At 50.2% G+C, this 25,124-nt stretch overlaps 1 protein-coding gene and 1 long non-coding RNA gene across 2 annotated transcripts in view; one reads left to right on the plus strand and one right to left on the minus strand.

Moving 5' to 3' along the window:
- Window positions 1-7,986, minus strand: LOC144937864 (uncharacterized). Its single transcript, XR_013637786.1, has 3 exons — window positions 7,958-7,986; window positions 7,381-7,510; window positions 1-1,148 (listed from the first exon to the last, which is right to left on the minus strand). It is a non-coding gene; the product is annotated as an uncharacterized LOC144937864 (long non-coding RNA).
- Window positions 7,938-25,124, plus strand: part of LOC144937863 (protein FAM78B-like) — a 22,456-nt gene continuing 5,269 nt past the window's right edge. The window contains exon 1 of the mRNA XM_078865388.1: window positions 7,938-8,884. Within this exon, the coding sequence (XP_078721514.1) occupies window positions 8,619-8,884 (266 nt within the window). The 5' untranslated portion in view covers window positions 7,938-8,618. The remainder of the gene's footprint in view (window positions 8,885-25,124) is intronic.

Raw genomic sequence — 25,124 nt, forward strand, 5'->3', positions numbered from 1 at the left:
AGGAGATGGAAGACATCGCGGCTGGTGTGAAATATCGTGTACACGAGGAATGATAGCGGCGGCCTCTCGTGGTGGCATACCTCGCACGGACTGGTGACATACAACACGCAGGAAAGGATTCACGTCAATTCTTACGCAGGCAATTTTCGAAACGCGTACAGCAGCAGTCGTCACTTGATTAACACCGCGTCGCGACTCGCGTCGCCTGAACCCCACCACGACCACCACCACCACCGCCTACCCTGTACATCGCTTTGATTTCACGTCGTTTCGATATACGTCGTCGCGCCTTTCAGGAACGCATCCCCGACGTATACCGCCGGGGTATCACTGTACCACACGTTTTTTTTATTGAGCAATAAAAAGTAACAGAACCAACTTCACCCACAACTCTGACTTTGGCTCGTGAGCCGCGTGCTCTATGCACGCTGTGTGACGTCACACACCGTGCACAGAGCACGCTGTGTGACGTCACACAGTGCACAGAACACGAGGTGTGACGTCACACAGTGCACAGAGCACGCGGTGTGACGACACACAGCGCACAGAGCACGCGGTGTGACGTCACAGTATACAGAGCACGTGGTGTGACGTCACACAGCGCACAGAGCACGCGGTGTGACGTCACAGTGCACAGAGCACGCTGTGATGCGACCTTGCAGCGTTATGTTGTGTAAAGGCGGGGGAGGGGGGGGATACAAAGACGTAGGAGGGAATGAGGCGGGGGGGGGGACAAGATACAATCAATGTTCAACAAACTCGAAGCAAATGTTAAACACCAAACAGAATGGGGAGCAGCAACTTCAGCAGCAGCTGCAGTTCTCTCCGAGTGTGTCTCTAACGCATTGTTCTCTAGCCTCCACCCCCTACCCAAGAGGAGAGGCATCACCACCTGCCCGGGCAGGTCTCCTAATTTCGGCAGCGTCAAATACCCTCCCCTGCCCCCCCCGTCTGCTCGCCGAAGAGTGTCTGTGTCGTGTCTGTGTCGTCCAGGGATGCTCCCAGCCGTGGACGCGTTTCGTCGGCGGATCGTTTCCAAGCGGCGGCGGTGGGCCTCGAGTCGCGTGAAAAGATGTAGATTGGTGAAACTTTAGTGCAGAAGCTGGGTTCGTGGACCCGTCTGTGCGGACTTTGACGGTGTTGATCCCCTGTATGCAGAGATTTGGGGGGGGTGGTGGAGGGGGGGGGTTTCCGGGCATCGCTGTTATATTCTCCACGAAGTGAAACGGCTAATTAATGTTTATATGTATGTAATTGGGCGAAGATTCACGTGCAGCAGGAGCCTTCTAAAAAAAAGTATTTAGAGAAGATTTTTATGAACATGTCAATTGCGGATGTAAATAGTTCAGTATTTGTATTACTGCCGAGCTTATTGGTCTGAATGTGCCTTTCATGTGTGCCTTGTAAAATGAGATGCTTATGCATTTAGTCGACGCTTTATTAATCCCAATTATCATTATTATGATCACCAGTGGTGCGTTAACCACTGGGCCATCCCTATGTAAACATAACTGGATGGTAAGGCATACATCGATTATATATGTGAAAATTAGTTACTAGCAATTACAAACTGATGAAGCTAGTTGTGATTACTGGCGAAATGTCGTACTCAGATTGTAAATGTTGTGGCTTGGCTCTCCAACACACCGGTTAGTGCTGTACTAGTACACTACACTATACACATATACACTACTATACACTACACTATACACTACACTATACACTACACTACTATACACTACACTATACACTACACTATACACTACACTATACACTACATACTAGTGCTGTACTAGTGACGAATTGGCCACGTTCTGTTCACGTGACAGCCCTTACTAGTTGGCTGTGTCGGGTGGTGGCGGGTTCAACGACACATTTATATATTAACGCGATCTAACCTAAATAAAAAAAACTTGTATTGTGGATGATATTGGTATAACACTACATGTTAATCTGATCAATGGAAATACACCGTCTTTACGTTTTTACGACTCGTATTGAGAAACACCGCGAGTGTCTTCTGTCGCATCCGGCTTCACCCAAGGGCTTCATTTCAGCCGGAGCTGTCCGGGGCTGAACGCCGGAAAATACCCCCCTCCCCCTGTCCACAACCTCCCGGGAATTCTTGGCTGGCCTTCGCGTCCCGGATAAAATAAAAAAAAATAACCAAATAAATACGACTTTAAATTTATATCGCGTCACTCACTCTCACAGCCACTCGTATTAAGCCCTCGTGGTTTCCATCGTTGATGTGAACACCCGCCTCTGCATGGGCCACAATGGGCGTATAGTAGTGGGGAGCGGTGGTGCAGCGGTTAGCGCTACGCTGCGCTAGAGACCTGGCAAATCCGGGTTCGATTCCCGCTCACGGCCAACACCAGTGACGATTATCTGAACCGGTGCCGGGCCTCCCCTAGGTCGAATCAGCCTCAAATGAGTACCCCGGTGCGGTGTGTAAACATCGCCACTGGGGAGACAAAGGCGGCCGGGCGTGGTGCTGGCCCTAACACCCGCCTCGTGTTCCGTCCCGGCCTTCATAGTTGCTCGCTAACAGCACTTGCCCCTACAGTCTGTTACAGGCTATACGGGGGATCTTTGTTTTTGTCTGTGTATAGTAACCACCAGCACATGTGTTGTGTGGGTGCTTACAGAGCCACGATGCAGCATCCCGTGCAGACGCGTGCGGTGTTGTGTGGAGCAAAGTGCGCGCACATCAATGGGTCCACGCGTACGGATGTCCGACTCTCACACAGACACACAGCGGCAAACGCCCGCCGGTGTAGCCTTGGCAATGCCTTTCCACAGGTAAGCGCTGTTAGCGAGCACCTGTGAAGGCCGGCACGGCACTCGAGGGGGGTGTTAGGGCCAGCAACCACGCCCGGCCGCCTTTGTCTCCCGAGTGGCGATGTTTACGCGCCGCACAATGTACGGTGCTCATTTGAGGCTGAGTCCACCTAGGGGAGGTCCAGGACCGGTTCAGATAATCGTTGCTGGTGTTGGCCGTGAGCGGGAATCACAAGCGCTCCCCCCACACACATGCACACACACACAGCGTCACACATGCACACTCACACACACAGCGTCACACATGCACACTCACACACACAGCGTGACACATGCACACACACACAGCGTCACACATGCACCCTCACACACACAGCGTGACACATGCACACTCACACACACAGCGTGACACATGCACACACACACAGCGTCACACATGCACACTCACACACACAGCGTCACACATGCACACTCACACACACAGCGTGACACATGCACACACACACAGCGTCACACATGCACCCTCACACACACAGCGTGACACATGCACACTCACACACACAGCGTGACACACTCACACACACAGCGTGACACATGCACACTCACACACAGCGTGACACATGCACACACACACAGCGTCACACATGCACCCTCACACACACAGCGTGACACATGCACACTCACACACACAGCGTGACACACTCACACACACAGCGTGACACATGCACACTCACACACAGCGTGACACATGCACACACACGCACAGCGTGACACATGCACACACACACAGCGTGACACATGCACACACACACAGCGTGACACATGCACACACACACACAGCGTGACACATGCACACACACACACAGCGTGACACATGCACACACACACAGCGTGACACACGCACACACAGCGTGACACATGCACACTCACACACACAGCGTGACACACACACACACACAGCGTGACACACACACACACAGCGTGACACATGCACACTCACACACACAGCGTGACACATGCACACTCACACACACAGCGTGACACATGCACACTCACACACAGCGTGACACATGCACACTCACACACACAGCGTGACACATGCACACACACACACAGCGTGACACACTCACACACACAGCGTGACACATGCACACTCACACACAGCGTGACACATGCACACACACGCACAGCGTGACACATGCACACACACACAGCGTGACACATGCACACACACACAGCGTGACACATGCACACACACACACAGCGTGACACATGCACACACACACACAGCGTGACACATGCACACACACACAGCGTGACACACGCACACACAGCGTGACACATGCACACTCACACACACAGCGTGACACACACACACACACAGCGTGACACACACACACACACAGCGTGACACACACACACACACAGCGTGACACACACACACACAGCGTGACACATGCACACTCACACACACAGCGTGACACATGCACACACACACACAGCGTGACACATGCACACACACACAGCGTGACACATGCACACTCGCACACACAGCGTGACACATGCACACTCACACACAGCGTGACACATGCACACACACACACAGCGTGACACATGCACACACACACACACAGCGTGACACATGCACACACACACAGCGTGACACATGCACACTCACACACAGCGTGACACATGCACACACACACACACAGCGTGACACATGCACACACACACAGCGTGACACATGCACACTCACACACAGCGTGACACATGCACACACACACACAGCGTGACACATGCACACTCACACACAGCGTGACACATGCACACACACACACAGCGTGACACATGCACACACACACAGCGTGACACATGCACACTCACACACAGCGTGACACATGCACACACACACACAGCGTGACACATGCACACTCACACACAGCGTGACACATGCACACACACACACAGCGTGACACATGCACACACACACAGCGTGACACATGCACACTCACACACAGCGTGACACATGCACACTCACACACAGCGTGACACATGCACACACACACAGCGTGACACATGCACACTCACACACAGCGTGACACATGCACACACACACACAGCGTGACACATGCACACTCACACACAGCGTGACACATGCACACACACACACAGCGTGACACATGCACACACACACAGCGTGACACATGCACACACACACACAGCGTGACACATGCACACTCACACACAGCGTGACACATGCACACACACACAGCGTGACACATGCACACACACACAGCGTGACACATGCACACACACACACAGCGTGACACATGCACACTCACACACAGCGTGACACATGCACACACACACAGCGTGACACATGCACACACACACAGCGTGACACATGCACACTCACACACAGCGTGACACATGCACACACACACACAGCGTGACACATGCACACACACACAGCGTGACACATGCACACACACACACAGCGTGACACATGCACACACACACACAGCGTCACACATGCAAACACACACAGCGTGACACACACACACTCACACACACAGCGTGACACATGCACCCTCACACACAGCGTGACACATGCACACTCACACAGCGTGACACACGCACACACACACACAGCGTGACACATGCACACACACACAGCGTGACACATGCACACACACACAGCGTGACACATGCACACACACACAGCGTGACACACACACACTCACACACACAGCGTGACACATGCACACACACACACAGCGTGACACATGCACACACACACAGCGTGACACATGCACACACACACAGCGTGACACACGCACACACACACACACAGCGTGACACATGCACACACACACAGCGTGACACACTCACACACACACACAGCGTCACACATGCAAACACACACAGCGTGACACATGCACACACACACAGCGTGACACACTCACACACACACACAGCGTCACACACGCACACACACACAGCGTGACACACGCACACACACACAGCGTGACACACGCACACACACACAGCGTGACACACTCACACACACAGCGTGACACACGCACACACACACAGCGTGACACACGCACACACACACAGCGTGACACATGCACACACACAGCGTGACACACGCACACACACACAGCGTGACACACGCACACACACACAGCGTGACACACGCACACACACACACAGCGTCACACACGCACACACACACAGCGTGACACACGCACACACACACAGCGTGACACACGCACACACACACAGCGTGACACACTCACACACACAGCGTGACACACGCACACACACACAGCGTGACACACGCACACACACACAGCGTGACACACTCACACACACAGCGTGACACACGCACACACACACAGCGTGACACACGCACACACACACAGCGTGACACATGCACACACACAGCGTGACACATGCACACACACACAGCGTGACACACGCACACACACACAGCGTGACACATGCACACACACACAGCGTGACACACTCACACACACACAGCGTGACACACGCACACACACACAGCGTGACACATGCACACACACACAGCGTGACACATGCACACACACAGCGTGACACACACACACAGCGTGACACACACACACAGCGTGACACACACACACAGCGTGACACACACACACACACAGCGTGACACACACACACAGCGTGACACACACACACAGCGTGACACACGCACACACACACACACAGCGTGACACATGCACACACACACAGCGTGACACACGCACACACACACACACAGCGTGACACATGCACACACACACAGCGTGACACACGCACACACACACACACAGCGTGACACATGCACACACACACAGCGTGACACACGCACACACACACACACAGCGTGACACATGCACACACACACAGCGTGACACATGCACACACACACAGCGTGACACACGCACACACACACACACAGCGTGACACATGCACACACACACAGCGTGACACACGCACACACACACACACAGCGTGACACATGCACACACACACAGCGTGACACATGCACACACACACAGCGTGACACATGCACACACACACAGCGTGACACATGCACACACACACACAGCGTGACACACACACACACACACAGCGTGACACATGCACACACACACAGCGTGACACATGCACACACACACAGCGTGACACACACACACACACACAGCGTGACACATGCACACACACACAGCGTGACACATGCACACACACACAGCGTGACACACACACACACACACAGCGTGACACATGCACACTCACACAGCGTGACACACGCACACACACACAGCGTGACACACACACACACACACAGCGTGACACACACACACACACACAGCGTGACACACACACACAGCGTGACACATGCACACAGCGTGACACACACACACACACAGCGTGACACATGCACGCACACACACACACAGCGTCTCACACACACACACAGCGTGACACACTCACAGACAGCGTGACACATGCACGCACGGCTAAGAGAGAGAATAGAGCGAGAGAGAGAGTAGCACCAACACTCACACAATGCTGGGCAGCACGCGGGCGTGGCGGACCCACGCAAGGCGCCTTTCGCTCCCTTATCTCGCCCGTGCATCCTTTTCCGTGGGCAGCCTGGCCCAGTCCAACAGCACCACCAGCAGCACCACCACCACTAACGCCGCAGAGAGAGAGAGAGCGCGCGTGCGAGCGACGTTATAATAGAACGAGCGAGAAGGCGCAAAGGGAGAGAGAGAGCGCGAGATGCGACGAGGCGACACGACCAGAGAGGGCGAGAGCGATAGAGAGAAGGGGGGGGGTGGGGGGGGTGGCAGATCGGTGGCGTCGTTTTGTATTCGTGGAGCGAGCGAGCGAGCGGTGTCGGTAGGCAAAACCCCCGGACAGGCGCGGCGCGCGCGCGCGAGACGATGAGAATCGCTGGACAAAGAGCTTCGCGTTAAAGGAGAGGGGGTGGGAGTGTAAGGGGGGGGGGGTCAGCTGCAGCGCTATCAGTGGGGGGGGGGGCTAGAGTCGCTGTCAGTGCGGCACGCGGCAGCGTCATCCGTGTCACGCGCGTGGTGTCGTACGGCACCCGCGAGCTATCGCCTCTTGCTCGTCTCACGTTCTTCTTCCTCTGCTTCTGCTTCCCCGCCGTGAGAGAGGGACTACGTCTTCATAATTAGCCGGCGTCTCTGCGAAGTGGTATAGGCATCATCGCCACTACCACCGCCACCGCCGCTGCTGCTGCTACCGCTCCATCAGCACTCCTCACACACCGTGCCCCACCAAACCTCACGGTGCATCTCATCGCATCGGCTCAACCTTCAACTGCACGGTCGCGTCGTGGTCGTGGTGGATGGTGGTGGTGGTGGTTGTTGTTGTTGGTGGTGGTGGTTCGAGGGGTCATCTCCATTCCGCGGCTTAGACGCATCATCGGCGTCGCTGCTCCACTCCGGCTCGCCAAATGGACAAATCACTTCGCACGTTTGCAACTTTCCAACGCGGCCGCCGAAGTGGCACGTAAAATATACCGACGGTGCGATCTTCCGACTCCACGGTGGAAACCCCGTACGGACGATAGGACAATCGTTGCTGGAGTCGGCTGGAGCTGTGGTGGAATTCACGGCTTTTGCAACGATGACACCTTGATCTCAATCAAGTCGAGAAGAGGAGGTGGGTGTGTGGGTGGGTGAGTTTGGTGGGCAGGAGCGGTCCCAAACATCGAGGCGCGCGTCTCGTCTCTGGTCAAACCTCTGGTCCCGTGACACCGACCGACCGCCACCATGGGCTGCATCCAGAGCCTCATCTGCAAGCCGCGGCGCCTCCGCCGAGAAAACATCGTGGTGGAGGAGTTCTCGGCCACGATCGACTCCACGCCGACAGTAGTTGAGGAGTCGTCGCCCATCGTGCTGCGCTACAAGACGCCCTACTTCCGTGCGTCGGCTCGACTCGTCGTACCCCCGATCCCGCCGGGACAGACGTGGGTCGTGGGCTTCGTGCAGGCGTGCGACCACATGGAGTTCCACAACGTCTACGGAGAGCTGGGAATGTACGTCGCGAATTCACTTAGCGCGCGTGCAATTAACGCGATCCTGGGATGTGGAAGGGTGGGCTGGGGAGTGAGATCCATCATCGTGCGTGCCCCATTCTTCCCCGCACACCCACACACCCATCCCCTCACCCCCCCTCCTCTCCTCCCCCCCAAAGGTATGTTGCTGAGGTTCAATCGTTCACCGATGGACAGTCGCCTACTTATCACTCTCACATCGCGCTTACCATCACTCTCTCTTCGATCGCCATTACCGTGGTTACTGTTCCCGTGAACGTAATCATTGCTCGAGTCACTCGCTTACCGGCGGACAATCGCCTCCTTATCACTCTACTATCGCTATTAGCCTGGCGACTGTTCACCATACACAGTGAATATTATTTTGATTCCACCACCAATGTTCAGGGATCAGTCGACCAGACTTTTTTCGTCTCATCCACCACGCCGTGTTCAACCACCACACAGCAGGTCACAACAACTCACTCACTCACTCACCCAATCACTCACCCACACTCTCACTCACTCACTCACTCACCCACACTCACTCACTCACCAAATCACTCACCCACACTCTCACTCACTCAATCACTCACCCACACACTCACTCACCCACACTCTCACTCACCCACACTCTCACTCACTCAATCACTCACGCACACTCTCACTCACTCACCCAATCACTCGCCCACACTCTCACTCTCTCACGCACCTAATCACTCACCCACACTCTCACTCACTCACCCAATCACTCACCCACACTCTCACTCTCTCACTCACACACTCACTCACTCACCACACTGCTTCTCTCTCGGTTTCTTCCCGCACACTGCTCCTCTTTGAAATCCCCTCCGCACATAATCGTCTCTATCCTCCCCCCACCGAGTTCTTATAGAAGAATAATAACCTAGCGCAATTCAAGAAGCGCATTTAATCTCTCTCTCTCTCTGCTATTACAACTTCAACAGTGCTGATTGTTACTGGCCGATTGTCGTTGTGGACCTTTGGGCAGTGTGCCCAGCGACCGTGATTCATATTTTTGTTTTGTTCAGTGACAATATTCACCGTGACTCGTGCGCTCTTGGTCCACCCGCAATGGTCAAATGCCCACCCGGATGTGTGGGTGCGTGTTGTGAGATAAATCCCATTGACAATTTAGGCGATACCAGCGTTCGCGATAGTAACACATGTACTGTGGCGAGATGTTAACTACCTCGCCTGGTGTACAGGAGGTCGTGAGTTCGATCCAGACCCTGACGCCTGCTATATATTTGGAGTTTGCGTGTCTATCTCTCGTCATCATCACGGTGGCTATGAGATGTTAACTACCTCGCCTGGTGTACAGAAGGTCGTGAGTTTGATCCCCGACCCTGACGCCTGCTGTTTATTTGAAGTTTGCGTGTCTCTCTCTCTCTCATCATCATCGCGGTGGCTAGGAGATGGTAACTATCTCGATTGATATACAGGAGGTGGTGGGTTCGATCCCGACCCTGACGCCTGCTGTTTAATTTGGAGTTTGCGTGTCTCTCTCTCATCATCATCATCACGGTAGCTATGAGATGTTAACTCCCTCGCCTGGTGTACACAGGAGGTCATGAGTTGGATCCCGACCCTGACGCCTGCTACTGGTCGCGTGGCTTTGTCTCCGGGTCCTTCGGTTTTTCCCCTCCACATTTAGAATCGTCGTCACGCGCTTAGAGGATTTGGCTGCTTTACATTTCCACGTGATAAGCCACTTCGTTGAGCTATCAGTGAGCCTTAGCTGGTAAAATAAAAATAAAATGTTTTTACTTTATAAGTGGTGTGAGCAAGCCGTTGCGGGGGCTGAACATGTATCCTTAATACTGAGCACTTTACTTGTTTAGGAGATGGTGCGGTGGAAATTATCGGGTTTTACTTTGCAAAATGAGAGATCATTCTCACTCAGGCCTCCCGTGACAAAGAGAGCCCGTGGTCTCACTGGGTTGCCAGCTGGTCAATGTGGTGCATGGTATCATGAAGGAAGAGAAACATGATTCTAGATTTGAAGTTTGTTGTGACTGCAAGGATTCATACTCTTTGGTTCTTTCGGTAAAGTCACGTAGGTAAAAAAATAAATGAAAACAACTCAATTAAATCACAAGTAAGAGAAGCATGGTCAGCATGTTCAACTATTATTTTCTGTTGTTGTTGTTATTTTTATTCCGATTGTTTACCCAGCAAAGCCTCACCGAGTCTCAAGACACTTATCAAGGAGATTCCTGCCTAGTTTGCATAGTATGGGGGTGGGCGATTGATCGCTGTGCATAATTCCCATTTTAGTGATTGGCAGGAATGTTTGTGTAAGCACGGGGATATATGACCAATAGCAGTTACATTACACGGGTCGTTGTTTTTTGTTAGCTATGCGACGACACCAGCGCATCCCAAAGGTAACCTATGCTGAAAATGGAGAGAGAGAAACACATCAACTCCAAGGAGAAAGCCAACCGAGTCGGGGATCGAACCCAGTCCCTTCTGTCTGTGAGGCACCAGTGTCACCACTGCACCGTCAACCCTGTCGCCCTCTGTGTATATAGACGGACTTTCACTGTTGTGTAACCCAACGCTCGAGTCTTCATACACACGCCCACTTGACTTCAGGCCACACTATTGAAGCTACACGATCTATTCCGTGCGAGTAATCAGAAGCGGAATTAGCTTGCTACCCACCAGCTTTAACGGCACTCTGCCCGCTCGAGGTGAATTACTCGATACAATGAAGATTAGGGTTTGTATGTATTTGTAAGCGGTTACCACGAAACTTAAATCAATGAATGACGTTTTGCTGACTCGGTCATGTAGGTGACGACGATCCAGCTCCAAGCCATATATTTTGGGGGCTAAAATTAGAACGCTTTTCGTTTTAGAATGTATCTTAGTTATAAGCGTGGCGTTAGCCATATTCGCGTCAATTAGTTTGCTTCGTAGACATGCTAGGACATCACTAGAATGTTGCATTGGTCACTCAATTCATGGTTGTCCGTAAGTAGTGAATGTGAAATACGAAAACATTGTCATACCTCAATAATTTACCCACAGAAGTCTGAGCAAGTGCTGAAGACACTTTTGTTTCCACTACGAATGCCATGTTTGAGATATCGGGCCAATTCCTTTTTGAGATGTTTATTCATAGCATCATCGTGTGGGTGAATTATGGCAGCAATATAATTATTATTTTAAATACCACACCAACAAGCGACGTGACGTCTTGGTCAAATCACTCCCTCATGGACCAAATATTGTGGAAAAGGCCTTCATCCAGCAGTGGACTAACATAAAGCTGTACATTGTAAAAGGCGAGGCATCTTGACAATTCCATATCAAGTAGCCAGCAGCACAGAGTTAAGGAACGGATATCTTTAAATTGCCAAGAACAAAAAAAAGGTCTTTCCGCTTGAAAAATATGACTCGGGGCCACGGTGGCTATGAGATGTTAACTACCTCGCCTGGTATACGGGTGGTCGTGGGTTCAATTCCGACTGACGCTGGTGTATTTGGAGTTTGCGTGTTCTCCACGTGGTCGCGTAGATTTTTCTCCGCGTCCTCAGGGTTTTCTCTTCCACGTTTAGAATCGACACGTATTTAGAGTGTTTGGCTGCTATAAAATTCCACGTGATGAGCCACTTCGTTGAGCTATGAATTGCAGCCAGGTCGCTTCTGAAAAAGAGCTGTACAGCTCAGTGGTTCTTACCTGGTAAAACAAATAAATGAAATCGTTTTAATTCGTTTATATGAAGCAGGGTTTCTGACTCGCGTTTTCGGAGCACCTGGATTACACTTCAAGCGACGAGCTTTTGACTTAGACGACAATAAACGCGCAGGTGGACTTCTTGTTCGATGACAGCATCGCCGTTTTCTCAAAACTCCACTTCACAGGAGTGGTGGCGCTGGACATGAAGCGGACTTGAGCAAAAGCTTGGGGCTCCAAGCGGTCATCTTAAAAGCCGAGAAATAATATTCTTGGTTCTTTACCGAAAGAAACAAAAATATGACTCCCTGCAGTCACGAAAGCTTTAAATCGAAATTTAGCCGAGTAATTATTTACAATCCACTGTGAGTCCCTCGCTGGGTGACGGCCTCTCCGCACAGTGCCGATTATGGGGGCTCGTTTGGCCATACTTCACCACTCCGCGAGCTGGTGAATTGTGTGGGGGTGGATCGGGGTGAGTGGGGCGGTGCTCGAAAGAAGCACTTGCCCCAAAAGTCTGTTAAAGGCTGCACGGGGGATCTTTGTCTTTATGGCGGTGGTGGGGTGGGGGGAAGTGCACAGGAGTCGATTTAGATCATATATCACTCACACATCAACAAAAAAGTGCACACATGTTCTTTACAAGTGCAATTCTGTTGACACCGAGCGCCACGTTTTGGGTGCGTCTTGCAACCAGAGAATACGGCAACATTTAGATTGCCACATAGGCTAATTCAGCTGCGATAGACGCTTGCATCACCTTTGCATATACAGTACTTGGCTGTGTTGGTAGAGAAGAGGCGGACACGCTCCGGCATGCTCGCGAGAGCGCACAGCGCAAAACCGTACGGCGCGTTAAAGAACGCACATCGCTAATGCAGATCAATCAATAGGGCAGAGAGGGATCAATGCTGCTTGGCAGCTGATCCACCAACGAGGCTTGACCTCCACTCTCGATTGACCGATCAGATTTGCCGGAACGTTGTCGCGCCGGGGCAAAAGGCGATGATGCATTTCAGCACCGCGGAAAGTTACCCCCGAAGTAGTCGCTACCCCTTTGAATCTAAGCTACATGCACTCTGGTATCACAAGTGCCACGTGGGCTATAATTAATCATTCTAGATTTGAAGCTTTCGTGACTGTAAGGATTCATACTCTTAGTTTTTTCGGTAAAGTCACGTAGGTAAAAAATGAAATTAAAATTAATTTAAAAAATGAAATTAAAATACATTTTAAAAAATTATTATTTTATTTTTTATTAATTTTTATTTCATTTTATAATTAATAATACAAATATTGTTCGGCACTTTGTCAATCCACCCCTGGATGAAGACCTCCCCTCCCCCCCGCCCCAAACGCCGTATCGTCCATGGGAGTTGTTGGACCATACTTCACCAAGCGGGTTGATGAAGGAGGGGGGGGGACCCCTTGACGGATAAAGATTTCACCCGCTACTGGTGCGTCACCGTGGTCAGGAATCGAACTCAGGTGAACACCGCTCCCCCATCCCCGAGTATAAACAACAACGCGATCCATGTGTCCCACCCACGTCGTTGGTGTCTCCTTTGTATTGTCTCGTTGTCTCCAGCCTGTGTTGCACGTGCGTCTGCTCTGTCAGTGCAAACACAACACGACAACATCATTCGAATGTGATGTTTCTTAATTCTTCGATCAATAATCATCAATTCTTACGCACAGGATTCCGTTTTGCTGTATCGTGTCAGAATCTTTTTAAGCAATGTGAACATAATAATTGGCATGCTTGGCCAACTCCTTCAATGAGCGGTTGGCTTCACGTGCAAGGAAATTGGAGACACCGGAGGGATGCCCACGCATGCGAAGGGGGGTAATAACTCGTACTGAATGTGCCGCGCAGTTAGATTCAATTAATCATAATCAACGTTTTTTGGTTTAGATCGCGTTATTTATAAATGTGTCGTAACCCTCCACCACCCGACACGGCAAATTAGTCAAAAGTGTCACGTTGACAAAAGACAAATAGTTCACTGCTTTAGCCCACCGGTGTGTTGAAGCGTGAAACCACAACATTTACAATTGGTGGAGGGTTACGACACATTTATAAATAACGCGATCTAAACCCAAAAACGTTGATTATGAATAATATTGGTTGCGAAAGCCTACGTGTTAAAGATGCAATTATTTGCTGTCCTGCCATATCCTGGACTACCTCGCAGTCGCACTGCTTTAGAAATCCTGGCAAAACCCCGAGTGGTCACCCAATCCAAGCACGACCCGCGCTCAAAAGGCCGCTTTAGCTTTCGAGGTCTGACATGCGTGTTATTTTAAAGGGGATGCTAACCATGGTGTTATTGCGTGATTTGAAGCTTTCGTGACTGCAGGAATCCATACTCTTTGGTTCTTTCGGTAAAGTCACGTAGGTAGAAAAATAGAATAAAAAATAAATCACGAAGAACTTTCTGGTGCAGCAGCAGTTCTACTGCTGGATTATTATATTATTTCTGTCTGAAGACGATCGCTTGTGTTGCGATCGAAACGTCGTGATTTATGTTTTTTATTTTATCTTTCTACCTACGTGACTTTACCGAAAGAACACAAAGAGCGTGGTGTCATTTGTTCGTACGTCGGACTTCCAAATCCGAAAGGGTCGGGGTGTTCGATATCGCGTTTATTTTTTTAAAATACTCTTGCGTATCTGTCCATCCTAGGTAGAATACCCTCCTGAGGGGCTCGCTAGATCTGCCCTCTGCTCTAGCGGAGGCCCTTCACAATAACATTTGCCTGGCATTATTATTTTATGAACAACAGCAAAAACAACCCCCCCACACACACGAACGCGGCGTCTATAGCTCCGGCCGGTGTGAAGCGAACGAAACTCTTATAATTAGGCCTAATTTTAGCACGTGTGGCGGCGTGGTGGTGCAACTGAACACGTCTAGAGCAGCCAGCCAGATGATGACAGAGCCAGGCTGAGCAATTATGACAGTCGGAGGCTTGAGCGATTCACTGGAGGAGGAGGAGAGAGAAAGAGAGAGAGAGGCGGGCTCGCTGCGGAGGTTGGCACGCGTGGGGTACAGCCACTCCTGCGGACAAGGGCACTGTACTCGGAATGCCCGATGCCACGTGCGTGGGTGATGCGCGTGGTGAGGTGCGCGGGTGATGTGCGTGGATGATGTGCGTGGTTGAGGTGTGTGGGTGTTGTGCGTGGATGATTCGAGTGGGAGAGGTGCGCGGGTGATGTGCGTGGGTGATGTTCGTGGGTGATGTGCGTGGTTGAGGTGTGTGGGTGTTGTGCGTGGATGATGCGAGTGGGAGAGGTGCGCGGGTGATGTGCGTGGGTGATGTGCGTGGATGATGTGCGTGGTTGAGGTGTGTGGGTGTTGTGCGTGGATGATTCGAGTGGGAGAGGTGCGCGGGTGATGTGCGTGGGTGATGTTCGTGGGTGATGTGCGTGGTTGAGGTGTGTGGGTGTTGTGCGTGGATGATGCGAGTGGGAGAGGTGCGCGGGTGATGTGCGTGGGTGATGTGCGTGGATGATGTGCGTGGTTGAGGTGTGTGGGTGTTGTGCGTGGGTGATGTGCGTGGATGATGTGCGTGGTTGAGGTGTGTGGGTGTTGTGCGTGGATGATGCGAGTGGGAGAGGTGCGCGGGTGATGTGCGTGGGTGATGTGCGTGGATGATGTGTGTGGGTGTTGTGCGTGGGTGATGTGCGCGGGTGATGTGCGTGGGTGAGTTCGATTCCCGCTCACGGCCAACATCAGCGACGAATATCTGACTCATCCCTTAAATTAATGTCTAGTGCGGCGTGTAAGCGTCAGCACTGGGGGAGACAAAGGCGGCCGGGCGTGGTGATTGCCACCCACCCCCTCGTGTGTCCTTCCGTCTTTAGTAACATCACTTACCCCAACAGTCTGTTCATTCTTTACGGGGGATCTTTGTCTTCGTGATAATATAATTCAATCACCTATAATGTAACAATCATTCGTTAATCCGTTGCTAGATTAAAGCCTCACCCATGCTGCGTCGGTCATGGGGTGGTTGATTTAACAATACTCAACCAACGCTGACCAGTTCGGGTTAGAGCAAGGCTTGAGGAGGCCGTCATCAATAAGTGTATTGATCGGGCTGTAAATAATTGATTCCTTTTTTTTGCTGGAGTGACCAGCTGGTTGATGAAGGCGTGGGGTCGGACGCGACTCGGTTGGAGACGCGGGGCCCAAACCCCCGGTTCAAATATGAATATCGCCACTGATTTTAACCACGGACTACGTATCATATTTATCGTCATATATAGCGCGCTAACCGCTGCGCCACCGCTCCGCACCGGGGGGGGGGGGGGGGCTTTCATTTTTAATGCTGTCGGTGTTTGTTCGCAAGGACTTTAACATATCACAGGCAGCAGAATTTGTCGCATCGATTCCGCGGCTAGCAAGGTCACCTCGTCTATCGATCCTGGCCCTAATGGGAAACTACCCGGGCGATTTCGCTTATGCGTTATGCATCTGCGATCGCATGAGCGGCGTATAAATGCCCCCCCCCCCGCAATAGCCCGGTGCCGGCCGCACATGATCATCATGCCGTGAGTACGTCTCGTCAGACGCACGCCCTCGCGCGCCAGCAAACAAAGACATTGGGGTCTGTGGTGGTGGGGGGGTGTCAGGACTGGTTCTACTATATAAGCTCGCTAACCAATGCGCTCACAGACAGAACATCACTAATTCACGAAATGCTGCCAATGGATAACTTCAGCCAACACCGCTCCCACCACGCCATATCAGCGCTGAGGTTTTGCAGATCGGATTAGATACCGATTTAAGGCTGAGTCGACACAATAGAACCAATTATTTTTGCCGTGGCCTGGGTTCGAACTTGGGTCGGCGGCTTCGGAATGCAGTGCGCTAACGACTGCGCCAACGCTCCCTGGCTGCTTCTGCTGCTGCTACTGACTTTGCGTTTATTTAACACGCAAGAAGTTACGAACGCGGTGGTCACCTGAGTTCGATCCCCAGCCACGGCCTAGCGTCAGTGGCGAGTAACAACCGAGACAGTTTCGCGGGCCCTCTGCCGTTCGCCAAACCCGCTTCGACCAGCGTGGTGAAGTTTGGTCTTCGAGCGAACAACCCCAATGACCGACACGGCAGGGGCGGTGGTGGAGGAAGGGGGCGGAGGTGCCCTTCATCCAGCAGTGGATTGACCGAGGGGCTGCAGTTGAACGGCTTAAATGCGCAACGCAATTGCCCGGAACGAAAGCGATATTGAAGACGAACTCTCGCGATGTGAGCCTACGGGTGGGTGAATGAATGGAGGAATGCAACTTGCTGTGCACGGCACTGTGAGCGGCGCGAGCAGGCGTAGAGATCACAAATAACTGCGATGACTGCGAAACGAATTAAAAGTCAGGCAGCGTCCTGACCCAAATATGCACTTCGCGTTAACTCTGCATTCTCACCTTCACAGTGTGGTGGTCGTACCAAGAGAGTGCTTGATTGCATTTCTCTTTAGCCTTCTGACAAGCAGCAGATATATTCTGTTGCACAAGCACCAGCTAATATACTTCGAACGGCAAATCCCTTTGGCCCACGATGGCCTTATCATAGAGAGTCTCAGGGACTTTCGGCACGAGGGTCCTGTATCAAGATGTGTGCCCAATTCCCTTTGTAAGTTTTTCCGATGCTTTTTTTGTGGGCGGGGGGGGGGGTGGGCGGCAGGGTTCGTTCGTCTTGTTCGGCCACGATGTCCGACGTTTCGTTTATTCCAGCACGTGAAGTTCAAGTTCATTTATTAGGTGTAGCCCTGTGAGCCATTCGGCTCTTGAATCGGGTGCAACCGCAACAAACAAAAAACATGAACAAAAAGCATCTTAAAGTGACTTTGTGACTAAGTGCAAACAGAAAATCCAAGAAAAAACAGCAAAATATTGCAGAAAAAGCACCGTACACCAACACTGTGTGCAAAAATCCCAGTGGGATGAAAGTCAAACAACAACAACCACAAGACAACTTAGATTAAGGCCATCAGTCTAACTCTGTACTACAACAAACAAACATGGCCAAACCAAAAAACTTTTCGAAAATCACCAAAATAAAGCCATAAAAGCAATGAAACAGTGGTCATAGGAACTGTGACCGAATTTTTACAATCAACGACGTAAACAACATGTACTACCAAACTCTGCAGCCATAATCCTGGTGTTGACTCAGACCGTCATCCCTCTGGGGCCAATAACATGATAGCGCTTCGTGTGGGAAGTCAACAGTGGGTTGTCGTCTGGAGTAACTCAACCCCGCCATAGGAATGTGGAGATTTCATCCCTGGCTGAGCTCTGTAAACAGGAGTTATGAGCACCAATGCCTCAATGTTCCTTGAAAGCAGTGAATAACTTTGATTTTCATCCCAGGAACCAATCCATTGAGAATACAAGTATATTTTACAAGGGAGACCTGCAATGCTTGCTTGTATTGGAGGCTGATACAACCCGTGCCTTCATCTGCATGATTGGTGGGGTGGACGCTTTCACAAATACGTGGCATTTTGAAACTATAGCACATTAAAGAACGGAGGGGTACTGAATGTTGGCCAGTTAATTCAACTCTCTGCTTACCATTTCCTGGAAATCACTTGCGGTGCATGCCAGTAGAAAAACAAATACCCATCGATATTTTACTCGGAATATTTCAAAGCAAATAAATTCACGGAAACGTGGAAAAAGAACACACGGCCGTTGGTAAATGTTGAATAAATACTGCTTAGGGTTCAACCCCGACCATTATTGCCACCATAACTACAGCATAAGCATTTAATGAACTATCATCAACATCGATCAAGATCAACCCACTGCTGGATGAAGACCTCCCCAATCCAACTCCCGCATCTCACTAGCTAACATACTAAAACAGATAAAAAAATAAATATATATACAGTGTACTGTACAGTAAAAGGTGGTGACGTTGCGGGCAATGGACCTTCTTCAGAACAGAGAGGGGGATGATGGGATATTGCCCAAAATTGTCGCCTGTCTATATTTTCATTTGAAGACCACAGTCTTATTGACGACTGCATTCAGTTGTGTTATTTGTGCTTGTCGCACCACTGCCAACGCAGTATCACAAGATTATTTTAAAAATATATATATTATAAATAAGGGACAAATTACTGCAGCGAACCAACAGAGACGCACGGTAGCTATATATGACTTTTGATAGTGAAAACGTTGGGAATTTTGATATTTGTATTTTATCGCAACTGCCCTTTAATGACATTTTTTTTTATCAGGAAACAGTCCGTTTGCGATCACAGTTCCTGTTTAAGAAGGTCTCAGGATATGCATTAGTGTAAACTAAGGGTTAAATATTTTTTCTTGGTTCTTTCGGTAAAGTCACGTAGAATGGAAATAATAAATGAATGTCTCCTCGACAGACCTGTTCTCCACCTGAGGACGGCTGCTTGCGTTGTGGCCGAAACGTCGTGAGAATTATTTTATTATGTTTTATTTGTATTATTTTATCATTTCCATTCTACGTGACTTTACCGAAAGAACCAAGAAGATGAATCCCTGCAGTCACGAAAGCTTTAAATCGAAAGGTTAAATCTTTGTTGAGATTTCCCTGTGTGTGCGTGTGTGCGTTCAATCCCCGCTCACGGCCAACACCAGTGACGATATCGGAACCGGTCCTGGGGCTCTCCTAGGTCGACTCAGCCTCGAACGAGTACCTGTTGCGGTGTGTTAAAGCATTGCCACTAGGGAGACAAACGCGGTCGGGCGTCGTTCTGTCTTCATAATCCCTCACGTACCGCGCCTTCATCGGTGTTCGCTAACAGCAACGCGCCCCAAGAGTCTGTCAAGACAATACGCAGGATCTTTATCTCTCTATGATTGTGGATACATCGATGTATGCTGTAGCCTATGAAGCCTATACGACCAAATCACGTGGAATGCGCCCGATCTCGATAGATCTCGGACGCTAGGCAGAATTGAGCCCTGCACGAGGCTTGGATGGACGTCCACCGTGAGGATAACAGGTGTTATAGGCTGCAGCGGAGGACAATCAATTGTACTGTATACCGCGCTTCAAGGCATCCCTTCTCACCTCCGCTAATCCCGCACTGACGAGCAATGGCAAAGTTTGGTGAAATACATCCACGCGACCCACAACAGAAGCCCCCGTCCAGCGGCGGATCTACAAAGGGCTACACGCGTACATTGAGTCGATGGAAATAGGCCCACTGCGTTATTAACGTAATGGTCGGGCGTGCCGTGGTCTCTACGTGGAGATTAAGGACTTTATTTATATTATAATTGGTTGTTTACCCTTTTATCTGGCAACAAAACTGACACCTTTTTTTAAAAAGAGTCATGTTTGCATGGACCACAATACCTGCAGTCGGAATGCAAACAAAAAGCACAACTCTGATAATGTATGCACTGTCCTTGAAGTTGATTGGTCCACACCCGAGACAGCTTTCCTTAGAGCCTAGTCTCACATGGTGTTGGACCAGATGACGCCAAAAGAGGTATCACGTAATCTTGTAATTTACTATCGTGAACGAACCCCATTTCGTTTTTTTGCATGGCGCTGATGAATGCAATGCAGTCTGTGCGGCTTGGTTGGGCTGGACGCCTCTGATCGAGTTTATCACGGCCTAAACGGCACATGTTGAATTTGAGCTGACTTTTGAAACTCCCAACTCGTGGCTTGATAATGCTACAGCCGATTTCTGTCGAGTGAGGGTAGAACACTCTGGAATGCTGGCAGGTGTAGGCTATCTCAACCTATCATCAAGCTTTCTTCATGATCATGATCATCACTTTGTCATGGCCTATCCACTGCTGAACGAAGACCTCACCCCACAATTAATTTCGCTCCTGTTCATGAATGTTTTTTTTTTCAAACCAAATTTCTGCGGTGGTCGTTCTCTCCTTTGGCTGCCGTTACATCCCCAGTCTCGTCCATTGGTCCTGCCCAGGCCTCACTCATTTTCATTCAGAGTCAGCCATTTCACAAGTAGTACTAATTGCATATCTGCATTTCCCATAAATATGCTAAATTCCTCTTGACATGCAAATTCTTTTGTCAAGGCGCTCTTCCCCCCTACATCCCAGCTTAAATAGCCGCTCCAAGCCTGGGGTGTGTCATTCAGACTCTGTCTTCTCGACAGACCTGCGTTGTGGCCGAAACGTCGTGAGAATTATTTTATTATGTTTTATTTTTATTATTTTATTATTTCCATTCTACGTGACTTTACCGAAAGAACCAAGATGATGAGTCAGCGTGATGCTTCGAGCACGGTCGGCTACGTACGCTGCTGAAGAAGTTCAACATGCACAGTGTGTTTGTTTTCAAAAATGCGCGTGTTCCTCTTTCTGACTCGATATAATTCCGAGCACGCATCTCTCCATGCTTCATTGTGCGCTTTTACTTACCCAATGCGAGTCTATATACAACATCTCTTGTGCTCATCTTCTTGGTTCTTTCGGTAAAGTCACGTAGAAGGGAAGTAATAAAATAATAAAAATAAAACATAATAAAATTATTTTATTACTTCCCTTCTACGTGACTTTACCGAAAGAACCAAGAAGATGAATCCCTGCAGTCACGAAAGCTTTAAATCGAAATCTCTTGTGCTGTCTCTTCGCGAAAGTTTGGTGGCAGCCTGAGATATCCATCAGCTCACGTCCTCCGAAGCGTCTGCCCGGAGGTCACTCCGTTGCTTGAAGGTTGATACTGATAATAATTTAAAATCCTTGGTTAACCCACTGCTGGGGTGAAAGCCTATCCACATCGTGCCAGTCATAGGGGCTTTCTTCGCCATACTTCACCACGCCGGCCAGTGCGTGTTGGAGAAGTTGAGTGTCCCGGGATAGGTTCAGACATCACTCAGCAGCTGACGTTCGCTGTGACCTGAGATTACACCCGGAACGCTGGCTTCATACGCACGGCGCGCTAACCACCTACGCCACCGCTGCATCCTTCCTTGATGTTATCAGTCGATCCCCTTCTTCATCACCCTCCTCCTTCTACGCTGACCAATATATCATTGGTTGGCTACACGGTTAGAACAGTTCCCAATGGTTTGGTCAACGGTCGTTCGTCATAATCACGGTTTCTCGCGAACAATACAACGGTGGATCTTCGGTGATACTGGAATTTATAAAGCAATCGGAGAGCAGCTGCCCAGAAGGTAAGCGCGCTGCGCCGTGAACCGGGCGACCTGGGTGCCATTCCACGGCTGACATCGGTGCCCGGCGAAGCCTAAACCGCTACGGGGGCCCTCTGCAACTTATCCAGCCGGCGCTGACGAGCACGGCGAAGAATGGTCAAAGGATCCTCTCGCTGACAGAGCGATGGGAGGCATTCTCCCAGCCACTGTCAGTTGCGAACAAATCATCATCGAGCAATACCGAAGCACGGTGATACGTTTCCCCCAAGGACTAAATTTTGCTTAAGAAACAGGTGAAATGTTTCGAATGGAAACTTGCAAAATGCCACTGCCTCACTTGCACCATTCACGTTTTTTACCACATAATCATCACCATCATCACGATCCATCTGGGCAGACACCCCGTAGGTTTGTTTCCACTTTCCTCTCTTGTCCTGTGCCAACATGCTCAAGCAGTGACACATCTTTCTAGCACAAATCTCTTGCGTCGTTAAGCCATTCTCCATTGTCGACTCAGTCTCAAATGAGCACCTGGTGATGTGTGTGTAAACATCGCCACTGGGGAGACAAAGGCGGCCGGGCGAGGTGTTGGCCACCCTCCCACCCCGGCATGCCGTGCCGGCACCCTTCATAGGTGCTCGCAAACAGCACTTGCACCAACAGTTGCTTTAAGGCTATGACGGGGATCTCTGCCACTGCCCTGTCCGGCAGCGCAGCAAATCGCTCTGGCTCGGTCACAACTTCTGTCACGTCCGGCTGAAGCAGGTCCTGCAGCAGTGCTGGAGGCAGGGAGGGAGAGAGGAGGTGGTTTTAGCCACCACCACTATCACCTTTACATTCTTATCGCGTAAAAAGGTGCAACTATTTGTCATCAGTAGCCATCAACCTTTCCGTATAGACTGTACGTGAAGTTGATTTCCTGCCCCGGCTAGGGTCAGCAAGCGGCGAGTGACGCCTGATACGGTCCTGGGTAACCGCTCTCCCCCCACACCTCCCCCGCCCCTACCGCCCTTCACCAATCCCCAATGACCAGCGTGGTTAGGTTTGGTCACATAACCTCACACGACCCCGGTATCAGATCTGAAACCAGTGCCGGATTATCCTCGGAGCAAAAGTAGCTGCATGTGCAGTAGCTACGGGCCCGGCAATTTCAAGGGCCCCGCGCTAAATGCTTTCAAGCTATCAATTCCGTTTGAGTGATTCTGCACTTGCTCTATTACTATAGTACTATAACGCCTTCAACTTTTACGAACGACTGGGTGTTTAAGTTTAGCGATTTGTCGTATTATCTGGCTGTATAGCAAAAGGAAAAATAAAATTATTTTACTATGCAAGTAAAAAATGTGGGTTTTAATATTCTTATTTAATTTATTTAATTTACCAAAGAGTAATTCCTGCAGTCACGAAAGCTTCGAATCTAGTTTTAATATTCTCTTTATTTTGGGACCCTTTATAACATATGCTACAGCCCCGCACTCGCTTCATCCGGCACTGTTTGAACCCCTATATACACAAACACACCGGCTATAACCATCATAACCCACACGGCGTGGGGCGGCGATCAACATTTGGAAACGAGTATTTCTTATCCTATTTCATCCACCATCATAAACGAATCATCATAGACTATTCCTTATGCTCATATGACCCTTCATACAGGAATGCTTACACGGATAAAGTGTGTAATATTAGCATCAACCGTTTGCAAGATAGATGTGTGCTGTACGTGCGAAATTGAAATAGCTGGAAGGTGTCACCTTTTTTTCTGTATTTCTCACACACACGACAAAAACGATATAAATACAATGTTGATTTGAAGCTTTCGTGACTGCAGGAATCCATACTCTTTGGTTGTTTCGTTCTGCGTGACTTTACCGAAAGCACCAAAGAGTAATATAAATATATATCATATTCATGTCGCTTACAATTACAAAGAATTACAACCACCGCGATGCCTAAGCGATTGGCGGTCCTCGGCAGGATGCAGGGAGATCTCGCCACTGATTGACGAGCAGTGTCTGCGTGCGCCCTTGACGGCCAATCATCTCGACTGTGGCATGCCGCTCTTTTAAAGCCGCCTTCGGCTATCGGCGGAGCGTACAACATCACAGCTGTCGACCCGTAACGGTTTGACCCTGTATACTTGTACAGGGGAATTGAGTTTGCAGGTCCGTACAGGGTACAGTCGTTTCAATACTGGCAACAAACATTGCGTGGTTTTGTCTACTTGTTTGTGTTTCTCCCTTGTGATGGGACTTTTGTAGGGTGAACGTTGAGATTTAAAAGGGCACGGGGTGACCGATAAGGTCTGAATTGGTCTGTAATAAGGTAGCGCACTGATAAGGGGGTTGACAGGTATGTAATGGTGAGCGTAGTGGTGAGTGTAGTAGTGGCGAT

Source organism: Lampetra fluviatilis, chromosome 20 (genome assembly GCF_964198595.1).
Source record: "Lampetra fluviatilis chromosome 20, kcLamFluv1.1, whole genome shotgun sequence".
Lineage (NCBI taxonomy): Eukaryota > Metazoa > Chordata > Hyperoartia > Petromyzontiformes > Petromyzontidae > Lampetra > Lampetra fluviatilis.